At 40.9% G+C, this 23,902-nt stretch overlaps 1 protein-coding gene across 6 annotated transcripts in view; it reads left to right on the top strand.

Moving 5' to 3' along the window:
- The window catches only part of LOC139746050 (2-oxoglutarate and iron-dependent oxygenase domain-containing protein 2-like), a 64,209-nt gene extending 40,572 nt beyond the window's left edge, over window positions 1–23,637 (top strand). For all 6 annotated transcript variants that reach the window (XM_071656878.1, XM_071656879.1, XM_071656876.1 and 3 more), the window contains 3 exons: window positions 122–307; window positions 13,298–13,470; window positions 23,158–23,637. In XM_071656878.1, the coding sequence (XP_071512979.1) occupies window positions 122–307; window positions 13,298–13,470; window positions 23,158–23,305 (507 nt within the window). In that variant the 3' untranslated portion in view covers window positions 23,306–23,637. The remainder of the gene's footprint in view (window positions 1–121; window positions 308–13,297; window positions 13,471–23,157) is intronic.
- Window positions 23,638–23,902: the final 265 nt, after the last annotated feature.

Here is a 23,902-nt window from a genome sequence, read left to right as displayed (position 1 = left end):
CAGGCTCAGTCCTCTGTTCTTAACGCTACCTCGCTAACGCGGGAAATGGTGAATAGTATGAAAGAAAAAAGATACATAGTTATAATACTATCATTAATTGATATGCAAAATTTATTTTCAGATTAAATTAGAGGAGATTGGTTTCGATGATTTCATATCAGGCCTTCGATCTACATACCTTACCCCACTGACAAGATTACTTTACCCAGACTGGGGAGGTAGTCGTTTAGATTCACATAAGGCCTTCATCGTCAAATACAAGGAAGGTGAAGATGTGGACCTTGATTACCACTATGATAATGCAGAGGTGATTTCCATAAGTATTAGTAATTGTAGTTTTAGAAAACTTTCTCTTGAAGAGATTTTTTGTTACAATTGGATTTCTGTGTGAAGTTGGGTCTATGCCATGACTCCATTTAAGTATGATGATTTGCGCATAAGGTGCATGTGGCCTCAGACATACTGAATAGCTGTAATGCATTTGATCCAACCTACATAAACAGGAGCAGAGCTGAATGTAATACAGCACATTTATAATCTGAGCCCTTTGAAAATGACTGCACTATGAACCTCTCAAAATTGGTAAAATATTTTGGAGAAAATTAACATGATCTAATGCAGGTTCTGGGAGCATTGAGGAATGTATGGAAAGAGAGGTTGTTATCTGAGAGAGCAAAAATGGGTATGTTTAAAGGTTAAGTAGTCTTAACAATTTCATATGGATGCCAGGCTGGGTGGTGCAGAGGTCATTTGCCAAGCGTGGATGGAATGCATCTGGAAAACCCTGTGATTAGTGAATCCATAGTTGAACTACTATCCTTATGGTAAGTAGGAGTTAGGGGGAGTGACCCTTGAGAGATATACCTTAAGTCCTATTATGAGTACATCAAAATTAAACAATGACATTTTATACTGCAGAAACATGTTTTTTCTATGAAAGTATGATAAATGATGTACAGTCAGGGAACAAAGAATCTGTACACAGTTGGCAACTTCTGGCAACAACTCCGATAGTAAACATGTAGATGGTAGTGAAAAGTGATGAATGGAGGGGTAATGTTTGTGTCATAGTGTGTGGTCAGTGTATCGCAGTCTCAGTCACTGCCTTGTAGTCATATATTGGGAAGGATTCTATTATGAATACTCTATTCAGTAGATGTGAAATATTTACACATATAATTGTATCCTGTGTAATACGTTAGTATAATATCTATTTTATTTTTCACTTATTAAACTTTGTCACTGTCTCCCGCGTTAGCGAGGTAGTGCAAGGAAACAGATGAAAGAATGGCCCAACCCACCCACATACACATGTATATACATACACGTCCACACACGCACATATGCATCCCTATGCATTCCACATATACATATACATACCTACACATCTCAATGTATACATATATATATATTTACACACACACAGACATATACATATATACACATGTACATAATTCATACTTTTTATTTTTTATTTTTTATTTTTTATTTATTTTTTTTTTTTTATACTTTGTCGCTGTCTCCCGCGTTTGCGAGGTAGCGCAAGGAAACAGACGAAAGAAATGGCCCAACCCCCCCCCCATACACATGTATATACATACGTCCACACACGCAAATATACATACCTACACAGCTTTCCATGGTTTACCCCAGACGCTTCACATGCCTTGATTCAATCCACTGACAGCATGTCAGCCCCGGTATACCACATCGCTCCAATTCACTCTATTCCTTGCCCTCCTTTCACCCTCCTGCATGTTCAGGCCCCGATCACACAAAATCTTTTTCACTCCATCTTTCCACCTCCAATTTGGTCTCCCTCTTCTCGTTGTTCCCTCCACCTCCGACACATATATCCTCTTGGTCAATCTTTCCTCACTCATCCTCTTCATGTGCCCAAACCACTTCAAAACACCCTCTTCTGCTCTCTCAACCACGCTCTTTTTATTTCCACACATCTCTCTTACCCTTACGTTACTCACTCGATCAAACCACCTCACACCACACATTGTCCTCAAACATCTCATTTCCAGCACATCCATCCTCCTGCGCACAACTCTATCCATAGCCCACGCCTCGCAACCATACAACATTGTTGGAACCACTATTCCTTCAAACATACCCATTTTTGCTTTCCGAGATAATGTTCTCGACTTCCACACATTCTTCAAGGCCCCCAGAATTTTCGCCCCCTCCCCCACCCTATGATCCACTTCCGCTTCCATGGTTCCATACGCTGCCATATCCACTCCCAGATATCTATAACACTTCACTTCCTCCAGTTTTTCTCCATTCAAACTCACCTCCCAATTGACTTGACCCTCAACCCTACTGTACCTAATACCCTTGCTCTTATTCACATTTACTCTTAACTTTCTTCTTCCACACACTTTACCAAACTCAGTCACCAGCTTCTGCAGTTTCACACATGAATCAGCCACCAGCGCTGTGTCATCAGCGAACAACAACTGACTCACTTCCCAAGCTCTCTCATCCCCAACAGACTTCATACTTGCCCCTCTTTCCAAAACTCTTGCATTTACCTCCCTAACAACCCCATCCATAAACAAATTAAACAACCATGGAGACACCACACACCCCTGCCGCAAACCTACATTCACTGAGAACCAATCACTTTCCTCTCTTCCTACACGTACACATGCCTTACATCCTCGATAAAAACTTTTCACTGCTTCTAACAACTTTCCTCCCACACCATATATTCTTAATACCTTCCACAGAGCATCTCTATCAACTCTATCATATGCCTTCTCCAGATCCATAAATGCTACATACAAATCCATTTGCTTTTCTAAGTATTTCTCACATACATTCTTCAAAGCAAACACCTGATCCACACATCCTCTACCACTTCTGAAACCACACTGCTCTTCCCCAATCTGATGCTCTGTACATGCCTTCACCCTCTCAATCAATACCCTCCCATATAATTTACCAGGAATACTCAACAAACTTATACCTCTGTAATTTGAGCACTCACTCTTATCCCCTTTGCCTTTGTACAATGGCACTATGCCATACTATCTGCCCTTATTCATTCCTGTCGCCTCCCCGCCGCACATGAAATGACAACCCCCTCCCCCCCGCATGTGCACGAGTTAGCACTAGGAAAAGACAACAAAGGCCACATTCATTCACACTCAGTCTCTAGCTGTCATGTATAATGCACCAAAACCACAGCTCCCTTTCCACATCCATGCCCCACAAAACTTTCCATGGTTCAACCCAGACGCTTCACATGCCCTGGTTCAATCCATTGACAGCACGTCGACCCCGATATCCACATCATTCCAATTCACTCTATTCCTTGCTTGCCTTTCACCCTCCTGCATGTTCAGGCGCCGATCACTCAAAATCTTTTTCACTCCATCTTTCCACCTCCAATTTGGTCTCCCACTTCTCCTCCTTCCCTCCACCTCTGACACATATATTCTCTTTGTCAATCTTTCCTCTCATCCTCTCCATGTGACCAAAGCATTCCAAAACACTCTCTTCTGCTCTCTCAACCCCACTCTTTTTATTACCACACATCTTTCTTTACTTTTCTTTACTTACTCGATCAAACCACCTCACACCACATATTGTCCTCAAACATCTCATTTCCAGCACATCCACCCTCCTTCGCACAACTCTATCCATAGCCCACACCTCGCAATCATATAACATTGTTGGAACCACTATTCCTTCAAACACCCATTTTTGCTTTCCGAGATAACGTTTTCGCCTTTCACACATTTTTCAACACCCTCAGAACTTTCGCCCCCTCCCCCACCCAATGACTCACTTCCGCTTCCATGGTTCCATCTGCTGCCAAAGCCATTCCCAGATATCTAAAGCACTTCACTTCCTCCAGTTTTTCTCCATTCAAACTTACCTCCCAATTGACTTGTCCCTCAACCCTACTTAACCTAATAACCTTGCTCTTATTCACATTTACTCTTAACTTTCTTCTTTCACACACTTTACCAAACTTAGTCACCAGCTTCTACAGTTTCTCACCTGAATCAGCCACCAGCGCTGTATCATCAGCAAACAACTGACTCACTTCCCAAGCTCTCTCATCCACAACAGACTGCATACTTGCCCCTCTTTCCAAAAACTCTTGCATTCACCTCCCTAACAACCCCATCTATTAACAAATCAAACAATAATGGAGACATTAAGCACCCCTGCTGCAAACCAACATTCACTGAGAACCAATCACTTTCCTCTCTTCCTACTCGTACACATGCCTTACATCCTCGATAAAAACTTTACGCTGCTTCTAACAACTTGCCTCCCACACGATATATTTTTAATACCTTCCACAGAGCATCTCTATTAACTCTATCATATGCCTTCTCCAGTTCCATAAATGCTTCTTACAAATCCATTTGCTTTTCTAAGTATTTCTCACATTCTTCAAAGCAAACATCTGATCCACACATCCTCTACCACTTCTGAAACCACACTGCTCTTCCCCAATTTGATGCTCTGTACATGCCTTCACCCTCTCAATCAATACCCTTCCATTTAATTTCCCAGGAATACTCAACAAACCTATACCTCTGTAATTTGAGCACACACCTTTATCCCCTTTGTCTTTGTACAGTGGCACTATGCAAGCATTCTGCCAATCCTCAGGCACCTCACCATGACTCATATATACATTAAATAACCTTGCCAACCACTCAAAAACACAGTCACTCCCTTTTTTAATAGATTCCACTGCAATACCATCCAAACTCGCTGCCTTGCCGGCTTTCATCTTCTGCAAAGCTTTTACTACCTCTTCCCTGTTTACCAAATCATTTTCCCTAACCCCCTCATTTTGCACACCACCTCGACCAAAACACCCTATATCTGCCACTCTATCCACAGACACATTCAACAAACCTTCAAAATACTCATTCCATCTCCTTCTCACATCACCTCTACTTATTATCACCTCCCCATTAGCCCCCTTCACTGATGTTCCCATTTGTTCCCTTGTCTTACACACTTTATTTACCTCCTTCCAAAACATCTTTTTATTCTCCCTAAAATTCAATGATACTCTCTCACTCCAACTCTCATTTGCCCTCTTTTTCACCTCTTGCACCTTTCTCATGACTTCCTGCCTCTTTCTTTTATACATCTCCCACTCATTTGCATTATTTCCCCTCAGAAATCGTCCAAATGCCTCTCTTTTCTCTTTCACTAATAATCTTACTTCTTCATCCCACCACTCACTACCCTTTCTAATCTGCCCACCTCCCACACTTCTCATGCCACAAGCATCATTTGCGCAAGCCATCACTTCTTCCCTAGATACATCCCATTCCTCCCCCACTCCCCTTACCTCCTTTGTTCTCACCTTTTTCCATTCTTTACTCATTCTCTCCTGGTACTTCCTTACACAAATCTCCTTCCCAAGCTCACTTACTCTCACCACTCTCTTCACCCCAACATTCTCTCTTCTTTTCTGAAAACCTCTACAAATCTTCACCTTCGCCTCCTCAAGATAATGATCAGACATCCCTCCAGTTGCACCTCTCAGCACATTAACATCCAAAAGTCTCTCTTTCGCACGCCTATCAATTAACACGTAATCCAATAACGCTCTCTGGCCATCTCTCCTACTTACATATGTATACTTATGTATATCTCTCTTTTTAAACCAGGTATTCCCAATGACCAGTCCTTTTTCAGCACACAAATCTACAAGCTCTTCATGATTTACAATAACAACACTGAACACCCCATGTACACCAATTATTCCCTCAACTGCCACTTTACTCACCTTTGCATTTAAATCACCCATCACTTATCTATTGTGCATTATTTATTAGGTGTATTAGGAATTATGACTCATATTTAGGGCACTGCACAACTAAAAGTATGTGTTGAGTCAGTGGCATCTGTCTAAATTATGGGTTCACCGTGAGAAAAAGATAAAAAAGCCTCAAATGTTTGATTGATTCATATCAAATGAAGTACTTTATTTACCAGTGCCTTCTTCTGCATGCTAATGGGTATATCACTGAAATATAGCGTTGATGTCTGTAGTATTTATCTTTTAACTATGCTCTGAGTAAATACAAGGTGCCTACCTTGAAGATGGACAGAGCTTTATTGAGCACCTACACACTCATTATTTGTTACTTTCTTCATTCATCTGGTAAAAAAATCTATATTGTTACTAAACTGATGTTTGCTTTATCCATTAGAAAAACAGATTGTGCCTGATACTCAAAACATTTCTCTTAGGACTTCTACCCTCTTGCCCTAAACCTCTTCAACGAGCTAGCCTCACACGAGCACTCACCTCCCAGCTAGCCTCACACGAGCACTTGCCTCCAAGCTAGCCTCACATTGGCACTCTCCCACAGTGTCATCCCTTATCTCGTTCATCCTTCTATATAAACAATATAGACGATACCTCGCTGAGTTAATCACATGATTTGCACGTTGAAGTAATGTATTGAAAATTTTGAAATCAATGAAATTCTAATGAACCCTTCTGGGGGCAAGTGCATTTTCAAGTTAGTGCAAATGACTGCACTCATAGGTTAAGAGTTGCTTGATCCCTTGCACGTGTTACGAGGTAGAAACACCATGATAATTCTAAAGAGCTGATGGATGTGTTATTCTTTTATACTGCATGATTTTAATTCATTTATGCATTGAGGTTAACACTTTCATTGCATGGGTTTCCCTTATGACAAGTATAATCATGTAGCGACAGTCTGAGTCAAATAGTCGGGTGTTAGTTAGCTAGAGTAAAATACTAACGTCACGTGCAGTGTCGCTCTTAGCACTTTCTTCCCTCTTTTGTCTTTCCCCCTTGCTGCAGCCTTTATAACTTTTAAGAGCTAGGTCTATAAACATTTCAGGAACATTAATTAACTTTCCCTTTTTCTGGTATTTCTGCTGTTTTTTCCTTATTTATTTTATTTGCCAGACAACAGCCTCAGATTTGGACAGGATTGTCTGTGCTGTGTCGGCTACTGTAAAAAAAGTGATGAATGCTCGGGAAAGTTGCTGAGATTACAATAATTATGTTGCACACATAGTGTTCTTTCATATATAGAATGAATTAGTTAAGCATTAGGCTGACTTAAAGTGCAATACATGGTTTATAGTATACTCTGTATTACCTCAGATAATTTCACTCATATAAAATACTATAAAAGAATGAAAACCATAGCTCCTATTGGATAAGGTGTTTTTAAGGTTTTAATGAAAATGGCAAACTGTTTAATATGTTCATATGCTTAATGGCAGATGATTTTACTGATAACTGGGATCAATCCACCTTCAATAAGGGTTATCCATGGAATGGAGACTAGGTTATCAGCAGATGAGTATTACCAGTTATCCAATATTTTATGTGACAACTTCTTCTCTACCCAGCTTTATTTCTCATAAATGTTTTGTTTTTCATGCAGACTTATGTTCTAAGTAATAATCAACACTATCATGTTTCCTCTTGCTTGATTATTTTGCCCATGTTGATGGAAATGACATCCAAAAGTGTATAACATTATAATGTTTCTCTCATAAGAGGTCACATCTTTACATATAGTAACAGTTTTTTTAAGCTAACAACTGTTTTCCACTCAATGAACTGACTGAAGGGCTCATCAGTCATCATCTGAGGGTAGCATAGGTGCAGTTGAAGTGTAAAATGGATATAAACGATGAATGATGAGGAATCATGGCCTTCATGAACTGGTTGCATTCATAATGTATGGTTAACATAAACGTTTAACAGCCATATGCATGAAATGATATGGATAACACGTAACCAACAAATTTAACAATACTCCACAAACTTAAGTTGCAGAGTAATTAGTCTTCTGTGCCAGCATTGTATTCATGCTATGACTTGGCTCTGTTATTACAGTATAGGTTTGTGATTTCTTATTTATATTTTATTTATTTTGCTTTGTCGCTGTCTCCCGCGTTAGCAAGGTAGCGCAAGGAAACAGACGAAAGAATGGCCCAACCCACCCACATACACATGTATATACATACAGGTCCACACATGCAAATATACATACCTATACATCTCAATGTACACATATATATACACACACAGACATATACATATATACACTTGTACATAATTCATACTGTCTGCCTTTATTTATTCCCATCGCCATCTTATGGTGCAATTTACCTCAGAATTTGAGTCTTACAACCATCTATGGTAGATACTGCAGAGGGGAAGTTTATTCATATGTAAGTTTGTGCTGTTGTAAGTGTGACAAGCAGGTGTCGTTGAAAAATGGTAAAGCATGTTTATTTTTATTACAAGTCACAGCTGCCCATACTTATACATACAAATTTACTCAAACGTGCTGACATTTCAATGACCCATATTCAGTGGCCAGTCCAGCTTCCGCCCATTTCAATTACTTCCCGTAGCAGCTCGAGAACAGAAGCCATGTGCCTGAACACCAGTTGAGGCTTCCTCCATAGGATTTCCTACTCCCTCTTTATGTGCCGTACCAGTTGATCCGAAGAATGTTCCTGTACTGGCTCCTGCACACTAACAGTATTTGCCCATATGTTATCAATAGGATTGAGATTGCTTGCTTTGCTTGGATATTTGAGGAGTTTGACATTCCTCTGATCTTGGAACCAGTGTCTTATGATCCTGGCCATGTGTTTTGGGCAGTTGTCCTGCATAAAGATGATGCTATCCGAGTAGGGTAGAGTGTAGGTCCACACCGAGCAGAGCATGGCTTCGTCAAGTATTTCTGTATACTTGTCTGCAGTTAAACGTCCCTCGATGTCAGCCAGTTCACCTACCTCATGCAGGTAGATCCATTCCTAAATATTGGCAGTGACATGACTGCTCCTGGCCACTTTATAGATGTTGTACCACACATTCCTGTCCTGTTTCAAAAAGATTTGTTTGATATTTGATTATTCTGTTATCCAGTGTACAACTATGATACATAAAAGAGAAAAACCAATGAACCAATGGACAATAAGTAGGAAAGGCTTTTATTGGCATTCACTGCATGTTATGATATTAACTTGTCCTGTAGCCAACAGAGATGTAGAGAACAGTAGGAACAGGATTGAAAAGATAAGCAGTGTGATATTTTTACAAAGCAAACTAATATTCTTAGTAACCATAGGCACTGCATTGCAATAGAAGATGTAATTGATTATGTAATATCCTTGTAGACATAAGCAAAGGAATAAGTGAATAACTGTGAAATCCTGTTGTATTTTGGTCTCTGCAATATATATCATACTTATATAGTTTTGCTTTTCATTTTTTCTGCTCCAGTGATAAACTTTCCCATATTATTATGAACAGAAAGACTTTTCATCACTCCAAATGACATGTCTCCAGTAGTCCAATCCCTTGTCTGTGTACTGTTGGGCAAAGTGAGGTCAGTTTTCTTTGTGTCTCTCACTGAGCTTTTCTTTGATAGCAGGTATCCAGTGGTGTATGCAAGACTCGTGTAGCCCCTTCCTCACAATCCTTGGAGTAACATCGAGTCTTAGCTGTTCCCTAATGATGATGGCATTTGCGAAGGGGGTTGCTACAGCTGCTCATGTATAGCTTCATCCTGAGCTGGTGAAGTTTCTCTGTGGCGACCTGACTTAGGCTGATCATCAAGATGTTTCTCTTCATCCCATCTTCTTAACCATTTATACACTTGTGATAGACATCCCTAGCTCCCACGATATTTCTAATGGCTTCAGGCCTGAGTCTTTCATTGAGCATTGAGCAATCTTCATCAAATTCATTTTGACATTTGGTGATGGGACGTGTGGAACGAATGTCAGCAGTTTGCCATCTGAAGTTCAGATGATACCTATTAGGGCTTCTAATATTATATGCTTCGAAACATTAAGTGAGATAAATGGTTGGATCCAAACCCCTGATGGATGCCACTGACGTCACGAATACTTTCAACTGTGTAGTGCCTTCAGTATGAGTCATAATACCTTACATAACTAATAAATTGTGCATAATAGTTAGATATTATACTAACATATTACACAGGATAAGTGGACACACACACACATATATAAATCGCATGTTTACCAAATGGTGTCCTGGCTACGTCTCTTCGTTGTATATCAACTGAATGTTTTATTTCTATCCTGTCTCCCCTGATGATGTGATTATTACACAGGATACACACACACACACACACACACACACACACACACACACACACACACACACACACACACACACACACATATAAATCGCATGTTTACCAAATGGCGTCCTAGCTACGTCTCTTCATTGTATATCAACTGACTGTTATATTTCTCTCATGCATCACCCCTGATGATGTGATTATTACACAAAAGTGCACTTGGGAACTTATCATGTTTCATTTTCCATCTGGCCATCTCTCCTACTTACATACGTATACTTATGTATATCTCTTTTTAAACCAGGTATTCCCAGTCACCAGTCCTTTTTTAGCACACAAATCTACAAGCTCTTCACCATTTCCATTTACAACACTGAACATCCCATGTACACCAATTATACCCTCATCTGCCACATTACTCACCTTTGCATTCAAATTACCCATCACTGTAACCCGGTCTCGTGCATCAAAGCTGCTGACACACTCTCTCAGCTGCTCCCAAAACACTTGCCTCTCATGATCTTTCTTCTCATGACCAGGTGTATAGGCACCAATAATCACCCATCTCTCTCCATCCACTTTCAGTTTTACCCATATCAATCTAGAGTTTACTTTCTTACAACTTATACTTCCATAATTCCCACTTCAGGAGTAGTGCTACTCCTTCCTTTGCTCTTGTCCTCTCACCAACCCTTGACTTTACTCCCAAGATATTCCCAAACCACTCTTCCCCTTTACCCTTGAGCTCCGTTTTACTCAGAGCCAAAACATCCAGGTTCCTTTCCTCAAACATAATTGCTATCTCTCCTTTTTTCTCATCTTGATTACATCCACACACATTTAAACACCCCAATCTGAGCCTTCGAAGAGGATGGGCACTCCTCACATGACTCCTTCTTCTGTCTCCTCTTTTAGAAAGTTAGAATACAAGGAGGGAAGGGTTTCTAGCCTCCCCCTCCCTTCCTCTTTAGTTGCCTTCTACGACATGCGGGGAATGTGTGGGAAGTATTCTTTCTCCCCTATCACCGGGGATATATATATATTTGTTTTCTTTTTTATTATACTTTGACACCTTCTCCCACACTAGCAAGATAGCGCAAGGAAATAGGCGAAAGAATGGCCCAACCAACCCATATACACATGTATACACGCGCACACAATCACATATACATACCTATACATTTCACCGTACACATACATATACATACACAGATATATATACACATGTACTTATTCATACATGCTGCCTTCATCCATTCCTGCTGCCACCCTGCCACACATGAAATGACACCCCCCCTCCCCCTGCATGCACGCGAGGTAGTGCCAGGAAACAACAACAAAGGTCACATTTGTTTACACTCAGTCTCTAGCTGTCATGTGTAATGCACCAAAACCACAGCTCCCTTTCCACATCCAGGCCCCACAAAACTTTCCATGGTTTACCCCAGACGCTTCACATGCTTTGGTTCAATTCATTGACAGCACGTCAGCCTCGGTATACCACATTATTCCAATTCACTCTATTCCTTGCATGCCTTTCACCCTTCTGTATGTTCTAGACCCAATCGCTCAAAATCTTTTTCTTTCCATCCTTCCACCTCCAATTTGGTCTCCCTCCTCTCCTCATTCCCTCCACCTCTGACACATACATCCTCTTTGTCAATCTTTCTTCACTCATTCTCTCCATGTGACCAGAGTATTTCAATATACCCTTTTCTGCTCTCTCACCCACACTCTTTATTACCACACATCTCTGAGGTTTCCTTGTATTACTCATGACAGCTAGAGGATGAATGTGATTGAACGAGGCTTCTTTTTCATCTGTTCTTGGCTTTACCTAGCTAATGTGGGAAACTGTTGAAAAGTATGAAAGAAAAAGAAAAAACTTTGAAATAATATATAAGAGGCTCAGGTGGTCACAGAGCCACACAAAATAGAACCTTAAGTTTAGGAGTACTAGCTGACACTCCTGGCCGCTAGCTACCTTGCTATCAGTAATTCAGTATCATGGACGGGCTTGACATAGATTGGTTCAGTATTACCTCATACTGACTTTGATGTGGGTTCCCTGAGGGTTATACCCTTGGTCCATGCCCAATTACCCGACAGCTCAGTCTGCTCTGATAAATGTAAATATTAATCTCCCTTGATGAATTGATTTTGTTTGTAAAGTTTAGGGCATGTATGTATAAGAGAAATTATTGATTTAGTCCACATCCTATTGAGTCCATGCTGAATAGCTTTAGTGGCTCCAGTGCCTGGCTTATAAGTTAAAATTTTATAATCCAGTCCTAATCCACTTCCTTTGAGTGAGAATGGAGTTAAGAATAACAGACCAGAGTAGAATACAGGAGTGTGATGGATGTTGTACTGGCTTTGGGGTGTTGAAGTGATGCAGAGAACTGTCTTACATCTTTCATGTAAGAATTGCTGGCCTTGCCTTCTATTTCATGAGAACTAAGAAATCAGGTTAGCTTAATGTCTCTTCAGTCCATACATTGATTATACACATGTTTTCTATTTTGATTAACTTTTTGCTTTCCCCTTTTATTCTTTCAAGGCTTGGCCTTGATGATATTTCACTGTGACAAGAGCCTTTTCAATTAAAAAAAGCAATAAAGAGGAGAGAAATTGAGGCACTAAAGGCAAAGAATCAGCACAGGAGTTACCATTTATGAAGACTTATTTCCCATGGCCACCCCTTTGAGGGAGTTCCCTTGGGGAATGGGCATCAGAGATGTAGATAAATAGATGAATATTGAATAAAGATGAATATAGTGGTGGCTGTTATCAGGACTTAGTAAAAGGAGTAAGGAAACAAGTGGCCATGAGTTTTAAGGAATAATGGAAATTTTTTTATCTCAGTGGACAAGAATAAGGTAAGAGTCACTGAGAGTATGTTCATGTAGAGAACATAGAAATAGGAGGTGGGGAAAAGATAGAGTCGAAAGATGTACCAGAAGATGTATGTGTCAGGGGCACCAGGAGTAAAGTTTGTAAAGCTCTCTTAACTGCAGTGTTTACAGTATGACCCATCTTTAAAGCTCTCTTAATTGCACTGTTTACAGTATGGCCCATCTTTGGCTACACTCTTGTGTAGCGAAAAATTATTTGCTTTCTAAATATGATACATACAAAGGTTAGATTGCTGTTTTTTTTTTTTTTTTCCATTGCTTCAGGTAACTCTGAATGTTTCCTTGAATGAAGACTACACTGATGGAGAACTTTACTTTGGACCAATGAGGAATGAAGTATCTTCACAAAGATTAGGGTACACTCACCACATAGGCAGAGGATTATTACATCGTGGCCAGCAGCTTCATGGAGCATTGCCAATATCAGAAGGTGTCAGGTAAGAAACTTTATTTATTTCCTGTTCATGAAGCTGGTTCTTTAGTTAGAGCAGTGCATTACCACAGTGTTTTCTTGAATTCTGTAGTCATTGTAATTGGTCACATTTTTATTTTCTGTAATGATGCAAGTACAGTTATGTTTTAAGAAGGATGTCCTTTTGGGACATTTCATGTAATGATAGTTTTCCAAAAAAATACTTATGCGTAAAAAAGAAGTATTTCTTTTACATAATTTGAAAAACTGGTTTTTTATTGTTTTGTTGGGCTTAACAGTCAGTGACCTGTAAGTGAGGCCATTAGGCCTGCAACCATGTTTGATTTTTAACTGTATAAAGTACCTACATAATAATTCTATTTCTACCTATGAGTGCTATCTAGGCATATAGCGGAATAGTGATAACAACAGCAATAGTAATAATGATAATGATGATAACAATAATCATAATAGTAATGATAATAATGGTATTAATAGTAATTATGATGCTAATGATGATTATAAAAATGAAAAGAATATAGATATTGGAATAAAAGTTAGTAAGTGGATATTGTGTTAATGTGGCAGCAAACACCACCCAGTCAGCACAGCATTCACTAGTGTAGCTGCCAGAATGACTGCGAAAAGATAGGACAGATTAGAGATAGTCCTTCACCTTGGCATGAAACATATATAAATCATGAAATATTAAAACTGACAATTTGTCAGCTCAACACCACAACTCCTAGCCGAACCAACCCCACTATGGGCTAGCAGCATAATGAACAGATTGCTTCATTCATCACACAGCCAGCCCAAATCAGAAGCAGTCACATCCCCAAGCCAGCTCCAGCACAGAGTCGAACCAGTGAACCACCTTAAATCATCTTGATTATTTCCATTTCCTTTAGAAAGATAATCAGTATGTTGGTTACATTGATATCATCACCAAGGAGATTGTATATGGTGAAATCTAAATTCTTTTTCTTGAAATAGTTTGTCAAACTTCTTGTTTTCCCAGTGCTTTGTGTATTACATGAGAAGATGGTCTATTAAGTTTGTTTGGCAAGCTTCACATCTTGGTGGAAAGTTTTGGTTGATATACAGTTGTAGGTGGGTGTTGTATGTGGAGTTGAGACGTAGATGGGCTAGCACGACTTCCTCCCTTCTGTTCTTCCTGTATGAGTTCGTCCAGTCTGCTGCTTGTGGCTTGTATTTCTTTGTTATGGTCAGGCTGGTCCACTGACTTTGCCACTGAAAAGATACTGAATTCTTTCCATAGGAGAGGCAGGACCCCAGCTCTTGAGGTCAACTTAGCCAACCAGTCTGCATTTCTAATCTCATCCATCCATCAAGCATTTCCCTTTTTATTCCTGTATCTCACAATTTTGTATCCAACTACTAATTTAACAACCTTTAACCATCTTTCTCTGAACATTTTAAACACCTCATTCACAACTGACTGCATCCCTACTTTTACTGCACTTCCATCTAAACTTTTGACACCCTCATTTCATACACCTCCTTGTATTCTTTCTGATTCATCCCCTTGCTTACCAGCACTTTTACCTCTCCTCTCTTCCTTACACCATACCTCCACTTCTCCCAGATCTTCACCCCCACAAGAACTACAGAATGGTCAGAATCTCCAAAGAATCCTCTCACAACTCTAGCATCTAGCAGAGCCTTTCTCAGCCTTTCATCCACTGCCACATAGTCAGTGAAACAACTGTGTTCTTCTCTTCCATCATTTTTCATCCATGTATACTTGTGGATTATTTTGTGCTGAAAAAGAAAAAGGTGTTTGCAAGGAACAGTCCCCTTTCAGCACAGGCATCCACAGGATGAATTTCATTCACATTTGCTCCAGGCACTCCACATTTAACAACTATCTTACCGATATCATCACATTCCACCAATCTATCTATCTATCTATATCTCTGACACCTTTTCCCAACTGGAACTCCCTCAAGGGGTGGCCATGGCAACAAAGTCTCCATAACAAGTGAACTCCAGTGCTGCTTCGTAGCCTTTAGTGCCTCACCCTTAACAGGCAACTGGCAGAGGGCAACTCTAGTGAAGTGTTTACAGAGGCTTCTACCTAATGTTCTTAGTGACTAATTCTGCTTGATGCTCCTTCCTGATGTTCTTACCCACTACTTCTACCTAATACTCCTGCTTAAATATTCATATCTACTCCTGCTATCTACTGCTCCTACCATCTTGCCAAAAGGCAGGGCTTGCACATAGTGCTCAGTGCAGGAAAATCAGGAGTTACCAAGAATGAGCTGTGTGAGTTAAGTGTTGTCAGGTGTTATATATGTCAAGGAGAGATTGTATGTTTGTGTACAGAGTGCCAGTTGTCCATGTGTGGGTGATGGAGAATGAAAAGACAGTGACCTGGGTCAGAGGAGTGCAACTTCACAGCCACTGAAGTGCTGGCTCACCTTCCACCTTTGCATTCATGTCACCCTATAAAACCACCTTTACATCTCCAAACCATTCATACAGTCATTCAATTTTCTCCAGAAACAATTCATTTCATCCTTGCCTTGCACAGTCCTCATATTCATAGGTGCATATACACATACCCATGCATACTTCACAGTTTCAGTCTTTCTTTTCACCCACACTATTCTTGATCCATTCCATACCATAGTCTTGATGATAACACAATTGAACATCCTGCTTTCCCTCATACCTGTTAATTTTCATTCATTCCCATCCATAGCTCTCCTGCTTCCATGCCCTCCTGTGATGTGCATTCGTCATTTCCGTTTTCATTCCATACACCCTATCCAAGGTTATGGGTTTTCCCACTCTGCAGCACATCCAAACTATAACTTCTGAATTTCTCCACAAGCTCCCTGATTTTACTCTCACTAGTTATCCCATTAACATTCAGCACCGTCACCTTCAGTTGCTTGTCCTTTTTACTCCCCAACATAACTGGTAGACTCCAGTGCTGCTTCTTAGCCTTTTTGTGCCTCATCCTTGACAGGCCACTGGTAAAGGTCAAATTCAGTGCAGTGTTTCCCATGGTTGGTGGGGTTCCCAAATTGGTCAAAAAACTAAAACCCAGGACCTCTCAAGTCTGTATAAAAAAAGAAATACCACTACTGTTTCCCTGATGGAATCAAGCAGTGCTTTCCCCTTGTGTTCCACCTGTAAGAGTGTAGTAGCCTTCCCTCGTTTTCCACCTGTAAGAGTGTAGTAGCCTCCCCTTGTGTTCCACCTGTAAGAGTGTAGTAGCCTTCCCTCGTTTTCCACCTGTAAGAGTGTAGTAGCCTCCCCTTGTGTTCCACCTGTAAGAGTGTAGTAGCCTTCCCTCGTTTTCCACCTGTAAGAGTGTAGTAGCCTCCCCTTGTGTTCCACCTGTAAGAGTGTAGTAGCCTTTCCCTTGTGTTCCATCTGTAAGAGTGTAGTAGCCTTCCCTCGTGTTCCATCTGTAAGAGTGTATTATCCTTCCCCTTGTGTTCCATCTGTAAGAGTGTGGTAGCCTTTCCCTTGTGTTCCATCTGTAAGAGTGTAGTAGCCTTCCCCTTGTGTTCCACCTGTAAGAGTGTGGTAGCCTTTCCCTTGTGTTCCATCTGTAAGAGTGTAGTAGCCTCCCCCTTGTGTTCCACCTTTAAGAGTGTAGTAGCCTTCCCCTTGTGTTCCATCTGTAAGAGAGTAGTAGCCTCCCCTTGTGTTCCACCTTTAAGAGTGTAGTAGCCTCCCCTTGTGTTCCATCTGTAAGAGTGTAGTAGCCTCCCCCTTGTGTTCCACCTTTAAGAGTGTAGTAGCCTTCCCCTTATGTTCCATCTGTAAGAGAGTAGTAGCCTCCCCTTGTGTTCCACCTTTAAGAGTGTAGTAGCCTCCCCTTGTGTTCCACCTGTAAGAGTGTAGTAGCCTTCCCCTTGTGTTCCACCTGTAAGATTGTAGTAGCCTCCCCTTGTGTTCCATCTGTAAGAAAGTAGTAGCTGCCCCTTGTGTTCCATCTGTAAGAGTGTAGTAGCCTTCTCTTGTGTTCCACCTGTAAGATTGTGGTAGCCTCCCCTTGTGTTCCACCTGTAAGAGTGTAGTAGCCTCCCCATGTGTTCCATCTGTAAGAGTGTAGTAGCCTTCCCTCATGTTCCACCTGTAAGAGTGTAGTAGCCTCTCCTTGTGTTCCATCTGTGAGAGTGTAGTAGCCTCCCCTTGTGTTCCATCTGTAAGAGTGTAGTAGCCTCCCCTTGTGTTCCATCTGTAAGAGTGTAGTAGCCTCCCCTTGTGTTCCACCTGTAAGAGTGTAGTAGCCTCCCCTTGTGTTCCACCTGTAAGAGTGTAGTAGCCTCCCCTTGTGTTCCACCTGTAAGAGTGTAGTAGCGTACCCTGGTGTTCCACTTGTAAGAGTGTAGTAGCGTACCCTTGTGTTCCACCTGTAAGAGAGTAGTAGCCTTCCCCTTGTGTTCCATCTGTAAGAGTGTAGTAGAGAGGTCACCACGAGAAGGCAGGGTGAGACTTAGATACTCCAGAAAACTCGAGTATCCCCTTGAGGCATTGAGATTCAAAACTTTAACCAGTTTTTGATCCCATACCTCAGTAGCAGCACATTCAAACCTCACTGGCTGTGATACTGCCATTGACCAATTTTGCCCTCTCTTATTATGACCTCTCTTTCCAGACATTCCTCATTGCTTTTAGAACCTTTGTCAGCTCATCCCAATCAATGGCTTGCCTCACCTTCCATGGTTCCATTCTCTGCCATGTCTATTCCCAGGTATCTATACACTTCACTTCCTCCAATGTCTCCATTTAAACTCACATCCCAACTGACCTGTCCCTTTGCTTTGTTAAGCTTAGTAACCTTGCTTTTGTTCACATATACTTTCAACATCCTCTTTTCACACACTCTCCCAGACTCAACCACAACTTCAGTAGTGTCTCACTTGAATAGGCCACCAGCACTATGCCAGCAGCAGTCAACTGACTCACCTCCCAGGCCTCCCACACTAACAGACTGCATACCTTACCCTCTCTCCAAGACCCTTGCATTAACCTCCTTCACCAACCTATATGTAAACAGATTAAACACCTCTACCATAGACCATGGTATCTCTTCATACAAGTGACTTTTCTGAGCTCACTTATTTTCACTATCCCATCGTAACCATATTATTTCGTCTTTTCTTAAAGCCTCCACAAATCTTCATCCTTTCCTCCACCAATTAATGATTAGATATTCCACCAGCTTCCCCTCTCACCATATTCTTAGCTTAAGTCTCTCCTTTTGGATGCCTACCCTTAGTGCATGATGCAATAATGCCTGCTTACCATCTTTTTTACTCCACGGATATTTTTGTATCTATCTATTTATATCTCTGATGTGCATTTCCTCTGGGAACTCCCATCAAGGGGTGGCTATGGCCAAAGAGTCTCCACTTATCCCTTTCCTTACATGCCTCTCTCTCTCATACATCATTCCATGCATTCTTCCACTATTTCTTTCCCTCCAGTATTCTTCCTACCTCTTTTTAAAGCAGATATACCCAATCATCAGTCTTTTTTTCAGCACTCAACTCCAAAAGCTGTTTACCATTTCCATTCACATCACTGAATAACTCATGCCCCCCAACTATATGCTCAACTGCCACCTTACCCACTTTCAAATTCAAATCTTCCATCACTCATATCAGAACTACTAAGGCACTCTGCTTGCTCCTCCAAAACACTTCTCATGGTCAGATGCATATGCATTAATATTCCTATGTGTCACAATGCATTTTCATTTTAATCCACACGTGTTTGGAGCTTACACTTCTTTACACTCTTTCACACATTCCCACAACTTCAGCTACCCAAGGGATAGCCGACTCCCTTACGCTGACATTACCTCTAAATCATATCCAAATCTTTCTTCCCCTTTTTCCCTGAACCTTGTTTCTGTCGGTGCTAGAACATCTGAGATCCTCTCCTCAAACATACAACCTATTTTTACCTTCTCACATTGGTTACATTCAAATATTGTCAGACACCCCAGCTTGAGCCTTTGAGGAGGATGAGCATTCCTCACATGGCTGCTCCCGTTTCAACTTTTAGGAATGGAAATGCAAGAAGGGGAGAGTTTCAGACCCCTGTTCTTGAATGGGAGAGGTTCAGACCCCTGCTATAAAGATGGCTGATTTTTTTTGTATGATTTTATTATGAAATATTATTTACTAGATATAAGTATCCAAAAAGGGGAAACAGAAGAAGGAGTCATGCGGGGAGTGCTCATCCTTCCCGAAGATTGGGGTGTCTAAATGTGTGTGGATGTAACCAAGATAGGAAATATGTTTGAGAAAAGGAACCTGGATGTTTTGGCTCTGAGTAAAACGGAGCTCAAGGGTAAAGGGGAAGAGTGGTTTGGGAATATCTTGGGAATAAAGTCAGGGGTTGGTGAGAGGACAAGAGCAGAGGAAGGAGTAGCACTGCTCCTGAAGCAGGAGTTATGGGGGTATTTGATAGAGTGTAAGAGGGTAAACTCTAGATTGATATGGGCAAAACTGAAAGTGGATGGAGAGAGATGTGCAATTATTGGTGCCTATGCACCTGGTCATGAGAAGAAAGATCATGAGAGGCAAGTGTTTTAGGAGCAGCTGAGTGAGTGTGTTCGCAGCTTTGATGCATGAGACCAGGTTATAAAGTCATGGGTGATTTGAATGCAAAGGTGAGTAATGTGGCAGTTGAGGGTATAATTGGGGTACATGGGTGTTCAGTGTTGTAAATGGAAATGATGAAGAGCTTGTACATTTTGTGTGCTGAAAAAGGACTGGCGATTAGGAATACCTGGTTTAAAAAGAGAGATATACATAAGTATACATATGTAAGTCGGAGAGATGCCCAGAGAGCGTTATTGATAGACATGTGAAAGAGAGACTTTTGGATGTTAATGTGCTGAGAGGGGCAGCTGGAGGATGTCTGATTATCTTGTAGAGGCGAAGGTGAAGATTTGTAGAGGTTTTCAGAAAAGGAGAATGTTGGGGTGAAGAGAGTGGTGAGAGTAAGTGAGCTTGGAAAGGAGACTTGTGTGAGGAAGTACCAGGAGAGATTGAGTGCAAAATGGAAAGAGGTGAGAGCAAGTGACGTAAGGAGAGTGGGGGAGGAATGGGATGTATTTAGGGAAGCAGTGATGGCATGTGCAAAAGATGCCTGTGGCATGAGAAAGGTGGGAGGTGGGCAGATTAGAAAGGGTAGTGAGTGGTGGGATGAAGAAGTAAGATTGTTAGTGATAGAGAATAGAGGCATTTGGATGATTTTTGCAGGGAAGTGATGCAAATGAGTGGGAGATGTATAAAAGAAAGAGGCAGAAGGTCAAGAGAAAGGTGAAAGAGGTGAAAAAGAGGGCAAATGAGAGTTGAGATGAGCGAATATCATTAGATTTTAGGAGAATAAAAAGATGTTTTGGAAGGAGGTAAATAAAGTGCTTAAGACAAGAGAACAAATGGGAACAGCAGTGAAGGGGGCTAATGGGGAGGTAAAAACAAGTAGTGGTGAAGTGAGGAGTATTTTGAAGGTTTGTTGAATGCGTTTGATGATAGAGTGGCAGATATAGGGTGTTTTGGTTGAGGTGGTGTGCAAAGTGAGAGGGTCAGGGAGAATGGTTTTGTAAACAGAGAAGAGGTAAGGGAGCTTTGTGGAAGATGAAAGCCAGCAAGGTGGTGGGTTTGGGGGTGACTGTGTTGTTGACTGGCTGGTAAGGATATTCACTGTATGTTTGGTTCATGATGAAGTGCCTAAGGATTGGTGGAATGAGTCACATAGTGCCATTGTACAAAGGCAAAGGGGATAAAAGTGAGTATTCAAATTACAGAGGTATAAGTTTGTTGAGTATTCCTGGGAAATTATATGGGAGGGTATTGATTTAAGGGGCAAAGGCATATACAGAGCATCAGACTGAGGAAGAGCAGTGTGGTTCCAGAAGTGGTAGAGGATGTGTGGATCAGGTGTTTGCTTTGAAGAATGTATGTGAGAAATACTTAGAAAAACAGATGGATTTGTATGTAGCATTTATGGATTTGGAGAAGGCATATGTTAGAGTTGATAGAGATGCTCTTTGGAAGGTATTAAGAGTATATGGTGTGGAAGGCAAGTTGTTAGAATCAGTGAAAAGTTTTTATCAAGAATGTAAGGCATGTGTATGAGTAGGAAGAGAGGAAAGTGGTTGGTTCCCAGTGAATGTTGGTTTGCTGCAGGGGTACGTGATGTCTCCATGGTTGTTTAATTTGTTTATGGATGGGGTTGTTAGGGAGGTGAATGCAAGAGTTTTGGAGAGAGAGGCAAGCATGCAGTCTGTTGTGGATAAGAGGGCTTAAGAAGTGAGACAGCTGCTGTTCACTGATGATACAGTGCTGGTGGCTGATTCAAATGAGAAACTGTAGAAGCTGGTGTCTGAGTTTGGTAAAGTGTGTGAAAGGAGGAAGCTGAGAGTAAATGTGAATAAGAGCAAGGTTATTGGATTCAGTAGGGTTGAGGGACAAGTTAACTGGGAGGTAAGTTTGAATGGAGAAAAATTGGAAGAAGTAAAGTGCTTTAGATATCTGGGAGTGGATTTGGCAGCGGATGGAACCTTGGAAGCAGAAGTGAGTCACAGGGTTGGTGAGGTGGCAAAGCTTCTGGGAGCATTGAAGAATGTGTGCAAGTTTAGAACATTATCTCTGAAAGCAAAAATGGGTATGTTTGAAGGAATAGTAGTGCCAACAATGTTATATGATTGTGAGGCATGGGCTATAGATTGGGTTGTGCGGAGGAGGGTAGATGTGTTGGAAGTGAAATGTTTGAGGACAATATGTGGTGTGAGGTGGTTTGATCAAGTAAGTATGAAAGGGTAAGAGAGATGTGTGGTAATAAAAAAAGTGTGATTGAGAGAGCAGAAGAGAATGTATTGAAATGGTTTGGTCACATGGAGAGAATGAGTGAGGAAAGATTGATAAAGAAGATATGTGTGTTAGAGGTGGAGAGAACGAGGAGAAGTGTGAGGCCAAATTGGAGGTGGAAGGATGGAGTGAAAAAGATTTTGAGCGATCGGGGCCTGAACGTACAGGAGGGTGAGAGGCATGCAAGGAATAGAGTGAATTGGAATGATGTGGTATACTGGTGTTGATGAGCTGTCAGTGGATTGAACCAGGGCATGTGAAGTGTCTGGGGTAAACCATGGAAAGTTTGTGGGGCCTGGATGTGGAAAGGGAGCCGTGGTTTCGGTGACAGCTAGAGACTGAGTGTGAATGAGTGTGGCCTTTGTTTTTTCCTAGCGCTACCTTGCACACGCGCAGGGGAAGGGAGGTGTAATTTCATGTGTGGCGGGGTGGCAACAGGAATGGATGAAGGCAGCAAGTATGAGTATGTACATGTGCATATATGTATATGTCTGTGTATGTATACTTTGAAATATATAGGTATGTATATGTGCGCGTGTGGGCGTTTATGTTTATACATTTGTATGTGGGTGGGTTGGGCCATTCTTTTGTTTGTTTCTTTGTACTACCTCGCTAACACAGGACACAGCAGCTAAGTATAATTAATAAATAAGATTAGTAACCAAAAAATAAGTACCAGGAAGGTTGTTTAACCAAAATCAGATATGGTTTTATATTTATATTATTATGGACAAGTTATTGATACTGAAATGTTGATGCATGATTATGAAACTTCCCTGTGTGATTGCTGTCAGTGGATTTTACTTACTCTGATCACAAATTATTTCCTTTGACAGATATAACCTCATAATATGGATGCGGTCATCTCAAGTCAGAAATGAACTGTGCCCAATGTGTGATGAGAAACCAGTGCTGGTACCTGTAAAGCATGGTTTTGGAGATGGATTCACAGAGACCACAGCAGATGTGTGCTGTACTGCATAGCAGGGCTAGATTTCTGAGTAGATCAAACTTAGCCATGGCTTAGGGCAGCATATTGATACAGCTATACACTTTTTGTGCCAAGTTATGTAGAAAAAAGTATAGTTTGTAAAGATGATAAGCATACAGAGTTTATGGTAAGTTTGAGTGTGGGTATGGGTGGGATGGCTTTGAAAAATTGGCCTAGGGATGTCTGAGAGGGTAAGTTCAACCCTGCTACTTACATATTAAGTTTATGCAGTACATGAAGTGAAATGCTCAAAAGTATTTCATTAATTGCCACATTGTATTATGATTATCACATAATGATTGTGCAATAAAGTGATTTCACTGTTTTTTGAATCTATTTGATTCTTTTTTTCTAACTTATTGTATGATGGCTATGTTCATTTTGTCTGTTATCAATCCATCAGAGTTTGATATTAGATGCATAAAAGAAAAACATGATAGATTGGTAGTACACATGATGTAAGCCACCATACTTTTTGTGATGGACAGTGAAAAGCCAGTAACATCAAACAGAAAAACTTAATCAAATCCAAAGACTCAGCATACACATAACTCTCATTGAAGAAACTAGACTTACCTCCAGTGCCACCC

Source organism: Panulirus ornatus, chromosome 63 (genome assembly GCF_036320965.1).
Source record: "Panulirus ornatus isolate Po-2019 chromosome 63, ASM3632096v1, whole genome shotgun sequence".
NCBI lineage: Eukaryota > Metazoa > Arthropoda > Malacostraca > Decapoda > Palinuridae > Panulirus > Panulirus ornatus.
Note: the sequence above shows the minus strand (reverse complement) of the source record. Positions and strands in the feature narration are given on the sequence as shown.